At 36.4% G+C, this 24,122-nt stretch overlaps 2 protein-coding genes and 6 non-coding genes across 8 annotated transcripts in view; 3 read left to right on the top strand and 5 right to left on the bottom strand.

The window, feature by feature from the left end:
* Positions 1–4,732: 4,732 nt before the first annotated feature.
* Trnaa-ugc lies at positions 4,733–4,804 on the bottom strand. The gene has a single exon. It is a non-coding gene; the product is annotated as a tRNA-Ala (tRNA).
* Positions 4,805–5,414: 610 nt separating this feature from the next.
* Trnaa-cgc lies at positions 5,415–5,486 on the top strand. The gene has a single exon. It is a non-coding gene; the product is annotated as a tRNA-Ala (tRNA).
* Positions 5,487–6,802: 1,316 nt separating this feature from the next.
* Trnaa-ugc lies at positions 6,803–6,874 on the bottom strand. The gene has a single exon. It is a non-coding gene; the product is annotated as a tRNA-Ala (tRNA).
* A 566-nt stretch (positions 6,875–7,440) lies between these two features.
* On the top strand, positions 7,441–7,512 carry Trnaa-cgc. The gene has a single exon. It is a non-coding gene; the product is annotated as a tRNA-Ala (tRNA).
* Positions 7,513–10,188: 2,676 nt separating this feature from the next.
* Trnaa-ugc lies at positions 10,189–10,260 on the bottom strand. Its single transcript has one exon. It is a non-coding gene; the product is annotated as a tRNA-Ala (tRNA).
* Positions 10,261–12,747: 2,487 nt separating this feature from the next.
* LOC121381672 lies at positions 12,748–14,806 on the bottom strand. Its single transcript, XM_041511017.1, has 3 exons — positions 14,524–14,806; positions 13,797–13,955; positions 12,748–13,422 (listed from the first exon to the last, which is right to left on the bottom strand). Exons 1-3 carry the CDS (start codon positions 14,804–14,806, stop codon positions 13,082–13,084), a joined length of 783 nt encoding a protein of 260 aa, XP_041366951.1. The 3' UTR covers positions 12,748–13,081.
* Positions 14,807–16,935: 2,129 nt separating this feature from the next.
* Trnaa-ugc lies at positions 16,936–17,007 on the bottom strand. The gene has a single exon. It is a non-coding gene; the product is annotated as a tRNA-Ala (tRNA).
* A 1,545-nt stretch (positions 17,008–18,552) lies between these two features.
* Positions 18,553–24,122, top strand: part of LOC121381126 (UPF0415 protein C7orf25 homolog) — a 165,493-nt gene continuing 159,923 nt past the window's right edge. The window contains exon 1 of the mRNA XM_041510259.1: positions 18,553–18,743. The gene's annotated coding sequence lies outside the window, so the exon portion shown is untranslated. The remainder of the gene's footprint in view (positions 18,744–24,122) is intronic.

The following is a 24,122-nucleotide window of genomic DNA, read 5'->3' as shown; positions in this document are numbered from 1 at the left end:
ATGATTTCGTATCCAACACGCTGGAGATCAATTTTATGAATTGTGATTGGTTAACCTTTTGGGATGAACCGAGTTACGTGACTTGAACCCAAATATCGCATAAATTATCAGTTGCAAAACTAACACTGTATGGTCAGTCCGAGCAGAAAAACGTCCGCTAGACTGGTTTATGTGTTTCACGGTAAATCAAATGGCCTTGTCAGGAACCAATCAAATAGTTCCTGAATGTTAGTGATACGTTAGCTAGCCTGCCTGCCTTCAGTCAGTCGTTTTTCGTTAAAGCTGGAGAAACATTTTAACCTGGTTTCCGAGGTGGTCATTCGGTTTATTAAATGTTTAACGTGAAAACCAGTCTAGCAAGCGACAAACGGTTGGCTGAACTTATTCCATATTCATTTCATTCGTTTCAACTTATTTTTGTGCTTACATCCAAGTAAGGTTCAAGCACGCTGTCCTGGGTATGTCCATTTCATTTATTTCGCCTTATTTTCGTGCTTATCTCCAATTAAGGTTCAAACACGCTGCCCTGGGTACACACCTCCGCTATCTGGGCTGTCTGTCCGGAACAGTGAGTTAGTGGTTAGTGAGAGAAAGTCAGTGTAGTGGACTTACACCTACCAATTGAGTCGTTAAAACTCGCTCTCGGTGAGAGCCTTAAGCCCGATGGTTTAACCACGACACTGCCGAGGCCGGTACTCCATATCTACCAATTGAGTCGTTAAAACTCGCTCTCGGTGAAAGCCTTATGCGCGATGGTTTAACCACGACACTGCCGAGGCCGGTACTCCATACCTACCAATTGAGTCGTTAAAACTCGCTCTCGGTGAGAGCCTTATGCCCGATGGTTTAACCACGACACTGCCGAGGCCGGTACTCCATATCTACCAATTGAGTCGTTAAAACTCGCTCTCGGTGAGAGCCTTATGCCCGATGGTTTAACCACGACACTGCCGAGGCCGGTACTCCATATCTACCAATTGAGTCGTTAAAACTCGCTCTCGGTGAGAGCCTTATGCCCGATGGTTTAACCACGACACTGCCGAGGCCGGTACTCCATATCTTAAATCACTCCAAAGTATAACTCCCAAGGACTCCGTGACACGTCTGGGACGTCACTTGTTCCGCTTCAGGTCTTGAATAAATGTATGGCCAACTTCATTGTTCATATTTATTGTTTGTTCATTAAAAAAATGTTAAGAAAATGCATAATTAATCACATTAAAACGTTGAATTTCATCAAATGTTTTGTCTTATTTTCTTCCAAAAACTTTGAAGTCAATGCTAGTATGATACTACCAATGGTCACGGCGAAGCTGGCAAACTACGGTTGCGTTATAACTTCCTCAACTCCCGACTTAAAACGGGTGCGGTCAGATTAACTAATCGGTCAAAAGAAATATATACGAGTTGTAAGCGCTCAGACTAGCAACTGGACAGTCGTAGAAGTCGTGACAGCAGAAAGTTGGCCAACTAGGTCGTGGCAGTTGGTAGTCTGAGAATAGCATTAGGAGTGGTCTGTATATTTGCTCATTAAACAACACAGAGGAATGTTCGGGCTGTACAGCACCATGTATTACTTCTTGCTATTCAATACAATTTTATGTCGGAATATATTCTTCTGAGTGGGCGACGTGACTGCTAGCTTTAGCAAGTGGTCTCCCTTGACAACTACCTTCTAAAAGGCCACTACACCCTCTTCTCTCTCTCTCTCTCTCTCTCTCTCTCTCTCTCTCTCTCTCTCTCTCTCTCTCTCTCTCTCTCTCTCTCTCTCTCTTTCTCTCTCTCTCACTAACCAACTAACCCACTGTCCTGGACAGACAGCCCAGATAGCTGAGGTGTGTGCCCAGGACAATGTGCTTGAACCTTCATTGGAAATAAGCACGAAAATAAATTGAAATAAAATGTCCAGATAGAAACCCGTATGCCAGAGTACCGCCTCCTGAACACGCCATATAAACCAATGTATTCAAGCGCCAACGCAGTTTCGTTCGACAACAATATAATTATGTTCATTTTATCGTGTTTAGTTAATTTTTCTGGGCATATAAAAAATGTGTTGTAATCCTTGACATTGTGTTTGGCGCACGTGTTGTATTCTTTGGCATTGTGTTTGGCGCACGTCTTGTATTCCTTGACATTGTGTTCTGCGCACGTGTTGTATTCCTTGGTGTTGTTTTCAATACGAGTTTATTTGTAATAAAAAAAAATTCAATACGTGTTGTATTCATGACAGTTTTCTGATCATATGTTGTATTTCGTGATGTTGTTTTCAGTACATGTCATGTATTGCATGGCATTTTTAGTACTCTTTGACATTATTTTCAGTACATTCTCAGTACATTTGTTGTATTCTTGACCTTATCTTTGTACGTTTTACACTTCATAACGTTGATTTCAGTACGGGGCGAGACGTAGCCCAGTGGTAAAGCGTTCGCTTTATGCGCGGTCGGTCTAGGATCGATCCCCGTCGTTGGACCCATTGGGCTATTTCTCGTTCCAGCCAGTGCTCTACAACTGGTGTAACAAAGGCTTGCTGTATATAAAAGATCCCTTGCTGCTAATCGAAAAGAGTAGCCCATGAAGTGGCGACAGCGGGTTTCTTCTCTCAATATTTGTATAAACATATGTCTGAGGCCATATAACCGTAAATAAAATGTGTTGAGTGTGTCGTTAAATAAAACATTTCCTTTCTTGTTTTTAGTACGTGTGTTGTCTAATGATACTGTTTCAGTAAGCCCACGTGTGTTGTACTTCCTGATATTGCTTTTAAATAAATGTGGTATTTTGCGGTGTTAAAATATTACTTTGATTTGGAATAAACAAATGTAAAAATGCCTATATGTTCAAGCATTTCTTGTGTCCTTTGTCTTTTTCACCAAAACGTATATTTTAAAAATATCCCTCCGCTTTAAATTTGTACAGATATACAATTTTGATTGAACCAACACTTAATGCATCTCCCTAACCCTAACCCTAACCTTAACTCCAACCCTAACCCCAACCCTAGCCCTAACCCCAGCCATAACCCCAACCCTAACCCTAACCCTAACCCTAACCCTAACCCTAACCCCTAACCCTAACCCTAACCCTAACCCTAACCCTAACCCTAACCCTAACCCTAACCCTAACCTTAACCCTAACCCTCAACCCTAACTAAAAATAATAATGGAGGGGACCGGGCGGATATTATACCACCTGTTTTAAACTGACATTCCCTCCCATAAGTATTTATGTATTTTAAGTAAAATAATCATTCAAAATACTTTTGTACAGAAAAAGGAGTACTAAAGGTTATTTACTTTTAAATAATTACAAAACCTATATTTAATTAATCAATCCCATTCAATCTATTAATATTTAAAGTAAAAATCTAAACAAAAAGACAACTGAGTGTATTGTAATATAAAGAAAGTCATTAAATAAGCACATGTTATCATTTATAAATTGAATCACATTATCTCACTCAACCTTCATTCATTCACTCTCTTCCACACCTTTTGCAAGGATAGCTTGTCTCTTTTGTTTTCTAGTTAACACAACACGACGAGTCGATTCATCCGCTTGGGCGTTTGATCAGCTGTGACCGACGCCGTAACTTTAGCAGTTGAAAGTTTTTAGTTTTAGTCATAGTGTCCGCGTCCTTCTCACGAATGTCGGCTGCTTTCACTGATTCCTCCACATTACAGTTTGCGTGCTGGTTGTCATTTCTCGAACTCGGTGTTGCATCTTTGTGATCATTTCTCCACTCAGCTTGGTTATCCTTGCTTAGTTTGACTTGTTCATGGCTTGCCTGGGTTTCTTCTTGCATTCTATCATCATCAGTACTGTCGCTGTCACTGCAATCCACATGCTCACTGTCGTATTCATTCACACTGCATACACACACATCCTCTTTATTTCCACATTTTTCACACACAAATGTTTTCTTACAATTTCTGGCAATATGTCCCTTCTCTTTGCAGAAATTACATGTGATATTCGGGCAATCCCGAATCACGTGACTATCCGGCATACAGTTATAGCACACCTTCATTTGATTGTCATGCAAAACACGAAAAAACTCCACACTTTCAACAGTGTTAAATTTCATCGAATAAGGTAAACTCTTTACGTCAGGTGGAAATTTAACACGCACGTACCTGGTTCCATCCTAAATGCGAGTACCCTTGTAGAATCGCCTGTAAATAGGTGTTATTAACTCAATGTTCATCGATTTCAATTTCTCCTCTATCTCTTCGTCCGAAATATATGCTGGCAAGTGCAAAAAGGAAACAACAACACTGTCCGAATGTAACAACCTCGCCTTCATTTTCATGCCATTCAGTTCTAGGGAATCATTATCCGAAATGATCCTCGCCTGTATAACATCATTCAGTCACTTCATACCTGTCAGGTCCCTTTGGCACACACGCATGAATCACATCACCAACCTGTTCACTAAGGAATTTAATCAAGTCGACAGCCGCCATCTTTCTATTGTCACCGACACCAACGACGACCGTACAGTCCTTGTTGTAGACCACTTTCTCCACTTCCTCCTTCTCCATATCGCCACCCTGACTCATCTCCACTGGTTTTAAAATAAATCCAAAAACAAACACCTTCTCAATTCAAAAACACTTTCAAAAATTTCCAAAACGGGAGCCGAAGTGAAACATGTCCTCCATCGACAAAACCCCAAAGACTGGTCTAAAATAAAACATACATTTAAGTAAATAGGTCGTTTTCCGATTGGAGATGCCGGGTATCGAACCCGGGGCCTTTCACATGCAAAGCATACGCTCTACCACTGAGCTATATCCCCTGTTATCAAGTGGACGGTGCCGAGAGTTGATCCACCTGGTGTGAACAAGTTCGGCAGCCTTGAATCGATGATTCCGGCGCCCTTGAGTAAGATTCTTTTTTAATGTATCATTGGGTGGAATGCTGGTCAACTCGCTTCAAAACCAACTCGCCACAGCGGTTGGTCAACTCGCCCTACACTGTTTAGTCAACTCGCCCAAAAAAAGTTACCAACTCGCTCCAGTGGAAAAATATCCGCCCGGTCCCCCCCCCCTCCTCCCCTAACCCTAACCCTAACCTTAACTCCAACCCCAACCCCAACCCCAACCCCAACCCCAACCCCAACCCCAACCCCAACCCCAACCCTAACCCTAACCCTAACCCTAACCCTAACCCTAACCCCAACCCTAACCCTAACCCTAACCCCTAACCCTTAACCCCTAACCCCTAACCCAAAATAATAATGGAGGGGACCGGGCGGATATTATACCCTCGGAGGATGTGCCCAAGACAGTCGTGCTTGAACCTTCAGTGGCTGTAAGCATGAGTCAAATAGTTGATTGGTTGATAGTCTTCTAGCATATAAATATTTCCGTCCGAACATATTGGAAAAGATTAATTGTCATTGTATAGGGGATGTAGCTCAGTGGTAGAGCGTTTGCTTCGCATGTGAAAGGCCCCGGGTTCAATCCCCGGCATCTCCATATATTTTACCTTTTCTCTTTTTTTATTTACTTGCTTTGGAAAGATAGTGTTTGTGAGGGGAATTGTATTTAAACTGAAGGATACTGAAACAGAAATTTTTCACAACCGAAGCAAACGTTTGTTTTTTGTTTTGTTTTATATTTTTGTTTTTCTCTCTCTTTTTTTTTTAATTATTATTATTGTCCGCATATTGGTTTAAACAATATTTGACATCGATTTCGGACTGGCCGACAGACCAATGCCTATAGTAAGGCATTTAACACACGTACACATATTTAGACAATCAAGTTGACGGAAACGAACGTAATCCCTCTCCCTCTCCCCCCCCCCCCCCCCACCCATCCCTTAAAAAGTCCATCACTAACATCACTGGCATAGCCAAGATTTTATATTGGGAGGGGGTGGCCAATCCATACTATGTATGTATGTATGCATGTATGCATGTATGTATGTATGTATGTAAGTCTGTCTGTATGTATGTCATGTATGTATGTGTGTGCGTGCGTGTGTGTGCATGCTTTTATAAAATTTAATATAGGTGTGGGGGGGGGGGGGTTAAGGTTTGATTTTGGGGCATGATTAATAAATCAATGTGCTCTAATGGTGTCGTTAAACAAAAACTTTTTTTTTCATTGTCAATTAAAGTAAATTATCAAAACAAACACTATAAGAATATTCATGGTAATTCTGACATATAGTCTTAGAGAGAAAACCCGCTACATTTTGTCATTAGTAGCAAGGGATCATTTATATGCACCAACCCACAGACAGGATGGCACATACCACGGCTTTGATATTCAAGTCGTGGTACACTGGCTGGAATCAGAAAAGTATATAATGAGCGAGCTTGACTAAAATTCAAGTAGTATAAAGCTAAAAGATAATCAATAAAAAGTCCACAGGTTGAGTTCTAAAATGGGCGAACAAGATGAGTTTAGTGGGTGATTACGCTTTATATAATACACCCACCCATACACATTTTAACGTAACTATTGTCGGACACATTGTGAAATATTAATTAAAATTAATGTTATCATTGCTATCGGTTTTGGATTCATTCTTGTTTTATTTTTGCGTGTGGATATTTTGTTCATTTGTACTTTTTGTGTGATTTGTTTTGGGTGGGGATTTGTTGTTATTTGTAGGGGGTATAGTTTGTTTATTTTTTGTATTTTGCTGTTTTGTTTGCTTTCACTATAATGAATGAAAGAAAAAAAGGAAAGAAAAAAATATAAAAATCTACACAGGTACAGTTTAAATAATAATGATAAAGAATTAAAAAAAAAATATTAATAATAATAATAATAATAATAACTGGAGATGCCGGGTATCGAACCCGGGGCCTTTCACATGCAAAGCGAACGCTCTACCACTGAGCTACATCCTCTGGTATCAAGTGAACGGTGCCGAGAGTTGATCCACCTGTGTATGAACAAGTTCGGCAGACTTGGATCGATGATTCCAGCGCCCTTGAGTAAGATAAATTGGTAACTTTGGTTGGGTGGAATGCTGGTCAACTTGTCCCAAAACCAACTCGCCACAGCGGTTGGTCAAATTGCTCCACACTGTTTAGTCAACTGGCCCCCCAAAAAGTTACCAACTCGCTCCAGTGTTTGGACAACTCGCCCCAATCTCAACTTCACTGTCGGGTTTGACGTTATCTTTCTCCACAGCGGACCGAAGGGATATAATTCCCAAGTGTTGTTTGACAAAGCTAGTGGGTATAAATCAGGGATTCATATAGGCAGTCTAAAGCGTATGACCTGACTTGAGGCAGTCTTTCACAGGTCTTGGACACATCCACCGGGGGATCTCGGAGGATGTGCCCAAGACAGTCGTGCTTGAACCTTCAGTGGCTGTAAGCATGAATCAAATGGTTGATTGGTTGATAGTCTTCTAGCATATAAATATTTCCCTCCGATCATATTGGAAAAGATTAATTGTTATTGTATAGGGGATGTAGCTCAGTGGTAGAGCGTTTGCTTCGCATGTGAAAGGCCCCGGGTTCAATCCCCGGCATCTCCATATATTTTACCTTTTCTCTTTTTTTATTTACTTGTTTTGGAAAGATAATATTTGTGAGGGGAATTGCATTTAAACTGAAGGATACTGAAACAGATATTTTTCACAACCGAAGCAAACGTTTGTTTTTGTTTGTGTTTATTTTTGTTTTTCTCTCTCTCTTTTTTTAAATTATTATTATTGTTCGCATCTTGGTTTAAACAATATTTGACATCGATTTCGGACTGGCCGACAGACCAGTAAGGCCTTTGCCTACATTTAACACATGTACACATATTTAGAAAATCAAGTTGACGGAAACGAACGTATTCACCCCCCCCCCCCCCCTTAAAAAGTCCATGACTAACATCACTGGCATAGCCAAGATTTTATATTGGGAGGGGGTGGCCAATCCATACTATGTCTGTATGTCTGTCTGTCTATCTGTCTGTATGTATGTATGTATGTATGTATGTATGTATGTATGTATGTATGTATGTATGTATGTATGTATGTCATGTATGTATGTCATGTATGTATGTGTGTGCGTGCCTGTGTGTGTATGCTTTTATAAAATTTAATATAGATGGGGGGGGGGAGGTTAAGGTTTGATTTTGGGGGCATGATTAATAAATCAATGTGCTCTAATGGTGTCGTTAAACAAAAACTTCTTTTTTCATTGTCAGTTAAGAATATTTGGGGTAATTCTGACATATAGTCTTAGAGAGAAAACCTGCTACATTTTGTCATTAGTAGCAAGGGATCTATTATATGCACCATCCTACAGACAGGATAGCACATACCACGGCTTTGATATTCAAGTGCACTGGCTAGAATCAGAAAAGTATATAATGAGCGAGCTTGGCTAAAATTCAAGTAGTATAGTCATTTTAACGTAACTATTGTCGGACACATTGTGAAATATTAATTAAAATTAATGTTATCATTGCTATCGTTTTTGGATTCATTCTTGTTTTATTTTTGCGTGTGGATATTTTGTTCATTTGTACTTTCTGTGTGATTTGTTTTGGGCTGGGATTTGTTGTTATTTGTAGGGGGTATAGTTTGTTTATTTTTTGTATTTTGCTGTTTTGTTTGCTTTCACTATAATGAATGAAAGAAAAAAAGGAAAGAAAAAAATCAAAAAAATCTACACAGGTACATTTTAAATAATAATGATAAAGAATTAAAAGCAAAACAAAAATAACAACTGGAGATGCCGGGTATCGAACCCGGGGCCTTTCACATGCAAAGCGAACGCTTTTTTTTCTTTCTTCTTGAAAGTGTTTATTCACAATATAGACATATTTACATAACAATGCATTTTATAAATAAATAAAAACAACCTTTATACATATCAATATTATATGCATGATTAAAAGAAAACATCTTACAAATAAAAAAACCCACCAACAAACAGAACCACCCCTACCCCCCGCAAAAAAAACACACAAAAAAAACACCACCACATAAAATGCAATTGTATAATGGCTCTTTAAAAACATAAAGATCACCAAGTAATAACGATATAATTAGTCCCCGAAATTGTAACATACTTATTTGTTGAAATATATTTCTTAATAAATAGATGTTCTTTATTTGATAAATACATATCTATATAAAGAGTGTTTAACATGTTTTGAAATATTCTATCAAATAAAGTTGTACAATCTAATAAAACATCTTTCATGCTATAAATATTTCTGCGTTTATAAATTGTCATTCTTACAGCAGAAAACAATAAATGAAGAAATTTATTGTATGAACCACTCTCATTAAAACCAAATAATATCCAAGATCTCAATTTATCACCACTGAAACCTTTGTCTTTAAAGAAAACAGATATTATATTAGTTATATTTTGTAAAAACGAAATTAAGCCAGGACAGTCCAAAAACCAATGCTCAATATTTTCAGTTAAAAAGCCACATATCAAAACACAAATGTGAATCAATATTTCCTATTTTAAATAATTTATCCGCAGGCCATAAAATATTATGAGCCAAACGAAAATCAAGATCAATACTAATATTGTTTTTATGATTAGAATTAATATTTGACCACAGTATGTCTTCTTCACTATTATATCCTAAATTATCCCAATATGTTAATGATACTGGCGGCTTAAAACATTTATCAATTAACATGTTATAACATAATTTGGAAATAAACGTCATAGGTGAAACTATATTACTTCCATTACTAATTGATAAAAATTGTTCATAAGATACATTCGCTAAATCAAAATACTCAACCTCTATTATATTTTTCCATTCTTGCGGTAACGCTAATAAAATACTATTATACATATCAACAATAATATTTTCTCTAATTTCAGGTAAAATATCATGAATCATTTCAATAATTGCATTACAAGGTAAGAATCCTGTGGAATAACAATAAGCTATATCAAAAACTGTACATATACCGGATTTAATAAATATATAATTTTTTAGTAATTTACCATCGGAACGTATGAAATCATTATTAAACAATGGTTGCATAAGTATATGTTCTACAATAGTTGGTTGTATTCTATTATTGTCACTTATGCTATTAAAAGCTAATAACAATTCAGCATAAACAGGAGGCATTGTATCTAAGTTTTGTTTGGTATGTTTTATGAAAAACACACTGTGTAGACAGGTACGTTTTAAATAATAATGATAAAGAATTAAAAAACAAAACAAAAATAACAACTGGAGATGCCGGGTATCGAACCCGGGGCCTTTCACATGCAAAGCGAACGCTCTACCACTGAGCTACATCCCCTGTTATCAAGTGAACGGTGCCGAGAGTTGACCCACCTGTGTGTGAACAAGTTCGGCAGACTTGGATCGATGATTCCAGCGCCCATGAGTAAGATAAATTGGTAACTTTGGTTAGGTGGAATGCTGGTCAACTCGTCTCAAAACTAACTCACCCCACACTGTTTAGTCAACTCCTGTTTGGACAACTCGCCCTAATCTTAATTTTACTGTCCGTGTAACATCATAATACATATGGGTCGTGAGCAGGGTTTGACGTTATCTTTCTCCACAGCGGACCGAGGGGATATAATCCCCAAGTGTTCTTTGACAAAACTAGTGGGTAGGCCTATAAATCAAGGATTGATATTATGATACAGGCTCCCGCCTGCTCCCGCCTGCTCCCTTGCACCTGCCAGTGTAGGCGGTCCCCCCCCCCCCCCCCCCCACCTTTCCTGTCATGGACGGAGGAGCCGGCCAAGGCCGGCTCTTGTGCCCACGACAGGTGTGCGCTACAACAGCTTGTTCTGAATGTGCACGTAAAACACTTTGACCTTGACCTTATTTTACAGGCAGTCTAAAACGTATGATGGTAATGACCTGACTTGAGGCAGTCTTCCACCTGTTTTGGACACATCCACCGGGGTATCTCGGAGGATGTGCCCAAGACAGCCGTGCCCTTTGGCTTAATCCTACGGGACATTCCAAATTCCATACCTACGGCCGGACTGCTGGTGCTCCCTTGCACCCGCCAGTACAAACGGTCCCCAGTCCTACCTTCCCCAACTTTCCTGTCCTGGACGGAGGAGTCAGCCGAGGCCAAATTAATTCATATAACCAAAGTTATAATATTTATTCTCTTGATACTGTTTTACTGTATGCACACCAGTGATTATACAATTTCAAAAGAATGTTGCTCTTGTTACATTGAATTTATACTACAGACTGACAAAAAAGTACATATTTAAAGGTAGGGTCAACTCAAACAAGAGCCTTATGTGTTGGAAAGATGCATACCCAGACCACCAGCACATACTGACACTTTAACAAATGAATAAAGCGTAATTTTAGAGTGAATAAAAACCCATGATTATTCCTTTTAACTGAGGGCCAGCCATTTTGTTTCGTTTTTGAGACGTCCGGTGGTATAGCTTGTATTATATATTATAAATTATATATACTTGTTGCCGGCTTACTGGGATTTAATTTGAACTAGTGTCAGTGTACCCAACTACCATTGTACTTGAAACATGTGCTGGGTCCTTCTAAAAATAGCCTAACTTGGGGGCAGCTATTTTGTTTCGTTTTTGTGACGTCCGGTGGTATAGCTTGGGGCGAAGTGACGTCAGCTCCGTCCATCTTCTCTATGCACAGTGTAAACAAACGCTCTAATTTACGACAAGGCGCTTCGTTTTCATCAACCTGACTTGTAAAACAACATAAATGACTTGATAGTATAATAAACTATTTAACTAAATATATTTCAGGTTACATCAATAGATCGAAATGGAGTTACAGTATTTTTCTTTTTTAAAAAACCAAAGAAAAAATGCATACTATTAGACCTATTGATAGGGCACATTCGAGCAAAAACGACCACTCACGATACCCAAGTGAAACTTTTCTTTTCTTACAGTAATAAAGCAGGGTGGTTGGTAATGTCCATTACGATTTGAGGTGTATTCGTGCTGTTATCACACAATACCCTGTGATCTTCATAAAAAAGGCACGTATTTTTAGTGTGTCTAGACACAGTGTCTGGAGACCGTCTGAATATACACCTGCCAATCAGGAACTACAGAAAGGCCACGGAAAGAAAAGAACAATTAACCAAGAAAACACTCCGATTATTGTTTCAGTACGTGGGTTAATTTATGTACGAAACATAATACAGTTATTTCAACACTTTGACAATGGTGGTTTATTTTGTATTGAAAAATAATATATAATTGGTGCTGGCTTACTAGGATGATATAATTACAGAACATTGCGATGCATCTGCAAAAATCAGGTATGTTTTGTTTCTTCATTTCGAAGACTAATTCCTGACGTGACACGTTAGGTATTACGTAACCACCAGCTCGCCAGAGGGCGTATTCACTGGGATGGTACAAAATGGCTACGCCCATTATATATAATAGCCGTCACATTTAACCGTTTTATTAATTAACTATACGATTATATTTGCTGATATTAAGCAATAATGAGCATTATATATCGTTGAATATGCATACCAGGCCAAATGCCTTAATTGTCCCCTCCTTTAACAGTATAAAATATTTACAATTTTTGAAATGTGATTTTGGGCCCTTTTTGGAAGGTCATTATTTATAACCTTGATTGCTGACACAGACATTTTTGTGTTAAGAGGTAGCATAATTACTATCTATGTTTTTCCAAATGTGTCTGTATATAAATTTTAATTTTACAACTGACGGACGTAAAAATCGTACGAAAAACAACATAATTTTGTCAACTTTAGAAGCCTATATTTTTAAAAGTATTCAAGCTATCACAATAAAATTTGGAATGGTGATAAAGCAAGTGTAGCTGAACCCATTTAACAAGAATATTAATAAGTATAAAGTATACACACTTTTAAATATACTATTTTTAGCAGATTTTCTCCATCACATAAAAAGTTATGAGCATTCCGATCCGAAATATTGTTCATGGGTGATGAAACAAAAGTCATGTATTACTTAGAAATAATCAAACAGACAACTCTTGTATATCTGCATGATTCAAAATCAAAACTGTTAATACTTTTTTAGCTGCAAAGTTAAGGCTGTTAAATACATTGCGATGGTAATGTAGCATGTCCAAATTAGTGCACAAATTCAATCCTATACACAGAATAATCTCTTGTATTGACTGTGCATTTCCTCCAACAAACAATCCTCTACAGACCACACTCTGCCATTAGTTGTACACATGTTGAAGCCTGAGTGTATAACATACTCTGCAGAAATGACATCCTCATCATCTACTGTTGCCCATCTATAAACACCTTTTTTCATACCACACTTTTGCATAAAATGAACAAGAGCACTGGATTCCAAATTAACTCTGGTAACTTCTCCAACATAAAAGTCATCATCATAATAGACAGCAACTCTCATTCCCTGGTTGGAAAACTGAAATCGCCCCATTTCTTCAGCATCATTCGGTTCAGCAGTGGACCCAACTGAAGAAAAGAAATTCAACAAAATTTGATTATCTAGCAAAATTTGGTTTGGAACGTTTGTGATAGCTGCATGTAAATCGGATAACTTTCTATTTATCACTGCACTAATACGTAATATTACAAAAGTTCTTAAGTTATTTATTGTAAACAACCCCCCCCCCAAACAAAAAAAAAACAAAAAAAACAAAAAACAAAAAAAAACAAAAACAACAACAACAACAAAAAACCCCAACAAATTAAAATGAAGAATAAAAACATTGTTTAAAAATTATAACTTTAATTTAGTTTTTCAATAAATTTTTAATACTGTTATAATTTGTATAAACACATTATTACGACAATAGCTACATCGGTGGCATGATAAATATACTAACTGTTATTAGCAAGTGCAGCTAGAGGTTCATCATCCTCATCATGGTCATGATTCGAGATTGCTTCATCGTCACAGTCACTGGTTTCTTGTGGATTGTCTTGGTTACTTAGACTATTCTGTTGGTCAAGGTTTTCACAGGGATGTTCTTCATCCGAAATGTCTGGAAAAAAAACAATTTTAAAAACACATCACTACAAATGTCAGTAATATGTTTACATTTATACAGCACTCAATATGGTTTGGCTACTAGTGGCATATTTTTGTATCATGTTCATAGTTTTTGTCATTGTCTAAGGAATTAATTTATTTTATGTTTTCAGCCATGTTAATCAAATTACTGAAGCTGTTGGATAGTATAGTGACATATCTGTCTTCTACATCATCATCATCATCATATTCATAGGTCAGTTCTCTTAACAGGTTAATGGCAACATCTAGTAATGTGTCTGTATTTTATGTAGGGACACTGACAAATCCTAGGCTGAGTGTGCCCGTCTCTTTTGTTGTCACCTGATGTCCCATGATTTTGTTCTTGTCTTTGTCAGTACCACCAGAATGAAGATCATAACCTTTTGAATTCACTAAAACTTCCCCCAAATGACTTTTCGCAAGAGCATGTGTTGTGTCAGACATTCTTATTGCCGTCCTTTCAGAAGGAAATTCGGTTAAAGGAATATCCAGTTGAAACAACTGCCTGACAACAATCTTCATGACACGTCAACATTTACTGCTAGGGACTTCTGCTTCACAAATCAGTTCCATTACACAGCGGATTACATCAGCAGTGAATTTGTTGGACCCATCAACTCTAGTCTGGAGATTTAATGAACTGTTCTCTGAAGAGATGCCTTGGTCGAGCTGACCCTTTAAATTTACAACTTTCTTTTTGTTTTTAAGAATGGACTTTTTACAGTTAGAGAGATGTGTCTGGAGAGATTTAATTTGCAACTTCAACTCCAATATTTTCTTCTTACAGCCACCATCAGTATGTTGGGTAACAACATCTTGCATTTTCGTGAGTTTTTGTTCTTGCCTCTTTTGTCTGATAGATTTGCCAGTTTCTGCTGGGTTTTTTTAACCTTTTATTATTTTTAGTTAGGGTTAGGATTAGGGTGAGGGTGAGGATGAGGGTTAGGGGAGGGGGGACCAGTCGGATATTGTTCCCTACTTTAATTTTAGCCAAGCTTGCTCATTATATACTTTTCTGATTCCAGCCAGTGCACCACGACTTGAATATCAAAGCCGTGGTATGTGCCACCCTGTCTGTGGTATAGTGAATATATAAAAGATTCCTTGCTACTAATGACAAAATGTAGTGGGTTTTCTCTCTAAGAGGAGCGGGACATAGCCCAGTGGTTCGGTGCTCGCTCGATCTGCGATTGTTGTGTGATCCATCCCCGTCGGTGGGCCCATTGGGCTATTTCTCGTTCCAACCAGTGCACCACGACTGGTGTAGCAAAGGCTGTGGTATGTACTACCCTGTCTGTGGGATGGTACATATAAAAGATGTCTTGCTGCTAATCGAAAAGTGGCGACAGCAGGTTTCCTCTCTCAATATCTGTGTGGTCCTTAACCATGTGTCTGACGCCATATGACCATAAATAAAATGTGTTGAGTGCGTCATTAAATAAAACATTTCTTTCTTTCTTTCTCTCTAAGACTATATGTCAGAATTACTCAACTTAATGTGTAAATATTCTTGTAATCATGTTTGTTTTGATAACTTACTTTAACTGACAGTGATGCATTGCATCATTTAGTCACCTAAAATCCCATCCCAGTTATGATTAAATCGCGCTAAGTTGGCCCCTCCCCCCAATATAAAATCCTGGTTACGCCAGTGATGTTAGTGATGGACGTCTTTTGGGGGATTACTTTCCCCTCCATTAACTTGATTTACTAAATATGCGTACATGTGTTAAATGCCTTACTATAGGCATTGGTCTGTCGGCCAGTCCGAAACCGATGTCAAATAACCCTAACTAAACATAATAATGGGTGTGGGGGGGGGGGGGGGGGGGATATTATACCTAGGGGGTATAATAATAATAATAATAATAATAATAATAATAAAATCTTTATTTATAGAATGTAGCTCAGTTAGTTCTAGACTATTCTCCCCTGAGGCCTTCTTACTAATTATAACAATAATAATCATATTAATTTAATTTTTTTTTAAAACCCAAGAAACCCAAACTAACAAAACCATGCATGTATGTACAATATATACAACCATAAAAGATATTAAATAATTATGTAGAAGAGCAATCATGTTTCTGAGAAGTGTTTGAAACATTTTTTTCTTAAATATATTTAAACTAGTACATTTTTTAACAACATTAGGTAAACTCTTCCAGATACCAACTACAGAAAATTGAAAGCTTTTCTTGTAGTGCTCTATTTTTGGTCGGGGAGCTAACATATTTCCATCATCAATGGAGCGAAGTTCATAAATTGATGATATTGGATTGAACAGGTCTCTGAGGTACTGAGGAGTAAGTCCATTTAGTGTTTTATATACAAGAATTGCTTCTTGATATTCAACTCGTCTGTTTATTTTTAGCCATTTTAGTTCATGAAAAAGTAAATCAGTTGGATAATCAAGTGATTTGTTAAAAATAATACGTGCTGTTCTTTTTTGTAATTTATTTATTCTTTCTAAGTCTAATTTAGAACAAATTTCCCCATATAGTCAAGCAGTAATCGAATAATGGTTGAATATAAGCATTAAAATAAAGTATTCTAATGTTTAGAGGAAGATACTTCTTTATTTTTGCTAGCAGTTATTTTTGAAGTTAAAGCTTTACACACCTTGTCAACTTGTGTATCCCACTGAATGAAACTGTCTATATATACCCCAAGGAGCTTATGACTTGATACTTGCTCTATTTGTGTATCATTAACTCTTAATTCTATATCATTTTTGTTTTATATGTGATAATTTTTGGGCAGTAGTTATTAAAGTGCTTTTTGTTTTGTTCTCATTCAGTTATAGTTTGTTTATTTTTTGTATTTTGCTATTTTGTTTGTTTTTACTATAATGAAAGAGAAAAAAAAAAGGGGGTGGAGAAAGAAATCAAATCTACACAGGTACCATTTACCTAATTATGATAAAAGAATTAAAAAACAAAAATAACAACTGGAGATGCCGGGTATCGAACCCGGGGCCTTTCACATGCAAAGCGAACGCTCTACCACTGAGCTACATCCCCATGTCATACTAACATTTTGAAAATAGTTTGTATATATGTAAAATATTGTAAGATAAATTGGTAAATAAGATTTATTAAAATTTATATTTTATATAAATCTTTCCTTTCTTATTTTTTCGACCATTAGTTAAGATTGCTTATAATGTTCGTTCTCAAATAACGTGTCTAAACGGTAACCAGTCAATTCGTACCATAGTCATTTCGTACCCAAGTCATTTCGGACCCTGGTCATTTCGTACCATAGTTATTTGGTCATTTCGTACCATAGTCATTTCATACCATGGTTATTTCGTACCATGTCTGTTTGGTCATTTCGTACCAAAGTCATTTCGTACCTCAGTCACCTCAGGGCCAAGTAAGGTTAAGAATAAGTGTTAATTACATTATAAAATTTATACGGCCCAATCAAAAATTGTGTCTACTATTAACATATATATTTCAATAGCACCTACAATTTTTCTTTTGGCAGACACATCTAAATTAATAAAGTCCCCCATACGTTTTGCTTTAAAGTCAAAATTATCCCACCCTTAACCTTCTCCCCTTGGTCGAATCGCTGGCCATGCCAGGGATAAGACCGGGGTGGGGGGGGGGGGGGGGGTGTTACATGCCTGAACCCTAGTGGACAGAGGCATTTAAATCATGTTTTGAACTTGAACTTTGCTCACTTTACAAGGTATGTTTACACGCCAACAATAAAAATAAGAAATGGCATACCATGACAAAAATAAGATACCGAGTACGAAACCACGATGGTATGAAATGACCAAATATTATGGTACGAGATGGTAAAAAGTAGGTACGAAACGACTATGGTATGAAATGACCATAAACTATGGTACAAAATGGATGGTACGAAATGATTTTGGTACAAAATGACTAGTAACCGTCTAAACGATAACAAGAATATACCGTACATTCTATGATATATAACGGCTCTTTCTACGACCCATAGTCATGATCATAGTATCATCATTATCAGATTCATAGTGGAATGATCTTTACTCCAATTGGCGTCATTGATTACGAAGTGTCTGGTCCTCAGAGTTTATTTACAGTAAACGACTACTTAACGAGTTTTCTTTGTCCACGAAATATCGAAAGTGCACAGCTGATACCTGCATGCATGCATCTCACGCATGCATCTCATACACACTCGAGCTCAGGCTGCTGCATTCTGATGTAAATATGCAAGACCAAACTTCTTTAAAATAGCAGATTTTTCCAAAAACAATTACCCAATATCTAGAAAAAAAGTCATGTAGTAAACAGGCAGACGAACCTTGAGTCTTGACCATAAGACCAGGTTTGATAGTGGGTATTATACGGTAATAAACTCTTGAACTTTTATTTACATTTTAAAAACAAACATGCATGTTTGCATTAAAAAAGCATATCATTACAAACAGACCATTACAATATACACACTAATTTCCATAATGACAAAGATCATTTTAATTTGTCAAAAATACATTTGATCGTTTTTGTTTTCTCGTAAAATCTCGCGTGATCTGTTACATGTATACGGATGTAAATATTGATGACATGTGCGTGTAACATCCTCTTGACATAAAAAAATTTGTGTAGCAGGCGTTTTTTTGGTGTACACGTTAACAAGTAAACATGACGTTGATCCAGTAATACATTTACTAAATTATAGGTTGATGCTGAATTTATTTGTTTGCTTAGAAATTACTACAAATCTGTTGAAAGCGAAAGCATCAAGTTAAATCAAGGTCAGTTTTTTGTTGTTTGCCACTTGGGCATGAGTTCCTTATTTTCCCCATAACGATTTTAAAGAAATATTTGTTAGAATTAGTTTAAGGTTAGGGTTAGGGTTAGCGATAGTTATATACAATATCTTTTAAAACAATACGTCGTTTGTAGTGTTTAATGCAATACCCCGTTGATATGGTATCAGGTCGTTTCGCCCTTATTCCCGATCGGCCCGTGTCGTTTCGCCCACATACCAGGTCGTTTCGCCCTCATGTTTATGTTTGTGAATGATGAATAAATTTGTTTACGTGACTCTAGTTGCAAATCAGATATATGTTATCAATTTGTAACCCTTTATCAACCATAAACACCATTTATATATTTGCAATATTTTAAAGAACCACTCCCCTCACACCATCCCAGTTCCTACGGGCCTGATGTATTTTATATTAATAAGTACAAAGACTAGCCTACACAATGATATTGTCGATAGGACATATTAGTTATAAAGTGCTTTGGTGGGGGGGGGGGGGGCGCTTTTTGGCAAATTTGTAATATCCATGACGTGTCATGTTTACATCTATGCTGAAGAAGATTTATGATGAAATATTAAAAGGTCCACTTGCTTCAGTTTACATTTAAAAAATGCTTGTTGTATGCTATATATGGCATTGTTGTTGTCCTTATTATTAAAATAATGCGCATTTTGTTATTAAAATGTTTTAAAATAATGCGTGTTTTGTGCTTTTTTAAACAGATTTTAACTAAGAGTTCCCGTTAGAAAATCACATACAGATGTAATCATAGAGCGAGTCTGAAATATTATTACATTTTGTGTGTTTTTATTCTAATTAGGTCCATTTGCTTCAGTTTACATTAAAAAAGTCCTTAAAAAGATATGTTTAAAAAAAAAATTGTTCTATGCTATATATGGCATTTTTGTTAAAATCATGCCTATTTTGTTATTAAAATGTTTTAAAATAAAGAGTGTTTTGTGGGGGTTTTTAAAAGATTTTGTGAGAATATACTCATTTTGGATACAAACTAAGAGTTCCCCTTAGAAAATCACATACAGATGTAATCATTGAGTGAGTCTATTGTTTGTTTATTTAGCAGCTCGGAGAAACTGAGAGTACAAGAGAATCTTGCAGGGTATTATCTGCTTAATTAGCAGTTAAAAGAATCTGAAGGGATATTTACTCCTGGTACAATATAGCCTTGCAGGGGATTGTCTGCTTAATTAGCAGGTCATCCTTAGCATGAGTAGCCTATGTGATTACTTGAATTTGGGCCTCTTTGGGCCTTTTCTTGATCTCGAATAGAATCAGTATTACACAAATATATCTTTGTAGTATAATGAGTAATTACTGTAAAAACTAGAAACTTATAAATACTGTGGATCTTGGGCAAATATATCACTCTGAATTCTGTGAACGACTCTACATGATATGGAAGCTCAATGTGTATCCTGTTCGAGCCTTGTTCGACCAAGACAAGAAGCGCTACAATGCGATGCTTGTGACAGGTGGCAACACTGAATATGTGGAACCGGTAAGTAACTTTATGGTGTATCTATAGTAACTACATATTGAATGTTTAATGTATTAAGACCTTTTCCATTACATATGAAGATATATTTAATAATCGAAGTTTTTAAAAAAATCCATGTCTCCATGTTATCTAGAAAAATTGAATTTCAAGAAAACGACTATATCCATGTGGTTAACTATTTGTTGTAAATTTACTGGCTGCCAAGGATAACTGATAATTTGTTCTTTTTAAAAAGCAATAAAATATGTTTCAATCAACATTTACGTTTTCAATTTTTCTTTTATGTTAGGTAGTTTGTCAGTAACAGAAACGTCTTTATTTAGAATTTATTTTATTAGGTATCAACAGAAACGCCTACCGGCAATTGGTACAGGGCCTCGTTGAGTTGGATTTAATGTGTCAGGTGTGCACCGCCTCTCCCGTGGCCGAAAGTACTCAGACTTCTTTGAACCCCACAGAGCCTGCCGACAATGTGGAAGAAATGTAATTATATGTTTTTACAATTCATTTGCTAATTTTAATTTTGCTATTTAGTATTACTTTCCAATTATTAAGTTCCCATATTTTTGCTCCTTGGGTATCGTTCATTATTATGTTTATTATTAATGTACTTAATGTACTAATGTAATTAACTGTATTTTCAGGTCTACGGCAGACAATGAACGCCAACGCCAGAACGCCACAGAGCCAGCCGAACATGTCCCCGATATTTCTGTTGGGAATTTTAATATTGAAGAAATGTAATTATTTAATTTACAAATTCATTTGCTAATTTTAATTTTAATTTTGCTATTTAGTATTACTTTCCGATTATTAAGTTCCCATATTTTTGCTCCTTGGGTATCGTTCATTATTATGTTTATTATTAATGTACTTAATGTACTAATGTAATTAACTGTATTTTCAGGTCTACTGCAGACACTGAGAATCAGGATGCACTGCTAGCATCATTCGATGTTCCGCACAGGAATACAGAAGATCTTTCAGAACCTGTTGAAATGTAAATTATTAATATTATTTCAATAGTTTTATTACGTGACAGCCATGTAACGATAATATATAAACTGCTAAGTATGGACATGCAATCAATGATTAAAATATTTTATTCAATATCTAATGTGTTGAACTGGGACTTCCTGAGGCCTGGGAGAAATATATGAATAAAGAAATGTCGACGTCCACATTCCTGAAGAGGTGTGTCGGTCTTTACAGACCACCAGATAGAGAACAGAACAGAAGAGAAGACTGAATAAATATGTGAAGGATTTATTCAGATACATGATACACTGGATTAAAAAAAGAAAATAAGTTTCAGTAGTACTAGTACTAGTAACACATTGTGGCGGTGAAACAAATATTTTAATATATAACACAAATGCTTAGGTGACACCAGAAATGTATAATGTATGTATATATCAAATAAACAGATTTGTGTAATGTTTTTAATTCTATTATTTAAAATCTTGTTTTTAATGCAACAATACTTTTATATTGTCCTTATTAATTCATTTAAATGTGGAGAGAGAGAGAGAGAGAGAGAGAGAGAGAGAGAGAGAGAGAGAGAGAGAGAGGGAGAGAGAGAGAAAGAAAAGTTACTGTACAAACATTTTTATGAACAGTAAAAAAAATTTAAGAACACATTTGTTTCTTGTTTTATATTTTACACATGTATGAAAATGGTTCGTTGTGGCACTTTCAAAAGTTTTGTGAAACCGAACTATTCATAACAAAAACCCACTGTTTACAGACGACTGTTTGCGGTATAGTTTTGAACTGACCGTAACATATCGATGTCTGTTCTCGTTACAGCCAGTTTAGGGCAAAATACATGCAGTTTTCTGCTGTCTGCCATTTTGGGTTTTTATGGAATACTCTAAATGGGTGAAAGACTCTAAAATATTAATATAAAATCAATGATCTCTAGTGGTATCTTTAAACAATCAAATAATATTAATAATAATAAAATAATACGACGTCATCACATTTGCATTTATATCATAACATGTTATTACATTCAACGGTTGTTAGATTAAGTCATATCCTTTCACCCCTCTTGTAGAAAATTCCATAAAAAGTCAAAATGGCAGCCGGAAAAAATTTACATGCTTTTTGCCCTATGCGATCTCAGCGAAGTCGATACAGGTGACATGGTTATCATCTAGTAAGTGGAATCCATGCCATTGTTTTTTTCAAGATTTCTGTCTGGACAAAAATGTGGGTAAAATCTAACGAAAAATAAAGGTAGGAGCAATTTATTGTAGTTGTCCACATTTTGTTTCGGACCACCCCAATACATAGGGGCGAAACGACTCATAATGGAGGATGAAACGACTCCTTCTAAGGGCGAAATGACTCGGGGCGAACAGGAATACGGGCAAAACGACTCGGGGGGGGGGGGGGGGGGGGGGGGGGGGGGGGGGTTGCGAATAAGAATAAGGGTAAAACGACCTGGATTCGTTGATATGGCTAATTCAATACGGCAATAGTGGGGAAAATAAGGAACTCTTTCCGCTGCATTGTACTGTTGTAAGATGTTTTCGACTATTAAAATATTTTTACAATTAAACTTGCATATTAAATATATTTTATTGTTTAGAATATCAGTGTCTGTATATTCAATGTGTTTCTGGTCATCTTAATATTCGTAAGATGCTCAAACTAGATTTTGTCTTCAAATAATTTCGTACGTATGAAAAAATTATATTTTAGGAAATAAAATGAAATTTAACCTAGTACAAATACTATAACGATCAGAAACAAGTTTAATATACAGCCACTAATATTTTATGCAGAAAAATATATTTGATATGTAAATACAATTGTTAAAAAGTGTCTGTTAGTCGATAACATCTTAAAAAATTGCAGCAAACTCAGGAATATCCCTTTAACAGATTAAAGGAATGATGTAATGCATTTGAAATAGTATGCATACATCTGTACATATGTATTCAACGATATTTAATGCATATTATTGCTTAAAATCAACAAGTATATTGGTATATTTAATTAATAAAACCGTAAACATGTGACAGCAATTACAGGTAATGGGTGCAACCATTTTGCCCCACATTGAATCTGTCCTCTTGTGAGCAGGTTGTTATGTAATACTCAGTGTGTCACACCAGGAATTAGTCTTAGAACTGAAGAAACGAACATAACAGTCTGTTGACGGATAAAACAGGCATGTGTCACAATGTTCTGTGATAATATCCATCCCAGTAACTTAAGCCAGCAGTATATAATAATTTACACAAAACATTAATTTTTCTTTTCAAAAGTTAGATTTGTGATATTATGTGGTACAGGTATTGTTACCAAGCAGTATTATGTTGGGAGTACTGCCATCCTATACATATCCTTATTTTAAAGTATTGGATGCAGTGGACTTTTAGTTAGGAAGAGCCTGGCTCCTAATTAACATTCATCTTAGTGGTCAGACTCAGTGTTGTTCGGTAGCAGATGGACATTTTTCGTCAATATAGTACAAACTTGGTGCATGAAAACTCATGTACATTTGACATAATATTGGGTAACACTAAAGGGGCAAAACCACCATATAATCCTGATTGAGATTGTGAAGCTCTTGGTGTTAAGGCAGTACAGCTAGGAGCCTATTTCAATAAATATCGTAAAGTTACGTTTACGTTTAAAACTTACACCTGTCATACGTCTACATCTACCATTTTATTAATTATCTAGTTGTGGCCAGGGGCAGTCTTAGATTTACATCTAACTTTACACTTCTTTGTGAAATGCTCTTTAGTCATAGATTTATGTTTACGTGCAAAACTGCGCTTGCAATGTTTAGTGAAATTGGGTCCAGACCTGAACACTGTACACATACATAA

Source organism: Gigantopelta aegis, chromosome 9 (assembly GCF_016097555.1).
Source record: "Gigantopelta aegis isolate Gae_Host chromosome 9, Gae_host_genome, whole genome shotgun sequence".
Lineage (NCBI taxonomy): Eukaryota > Metazoa > Mollusca > Gastropoda > Neomphalida > Peltospiridae > Gigantopelta > Gigantopelta aegis.
This window is presented reverse-complemented; position numbering and strand designations above follow the sequence as displayed.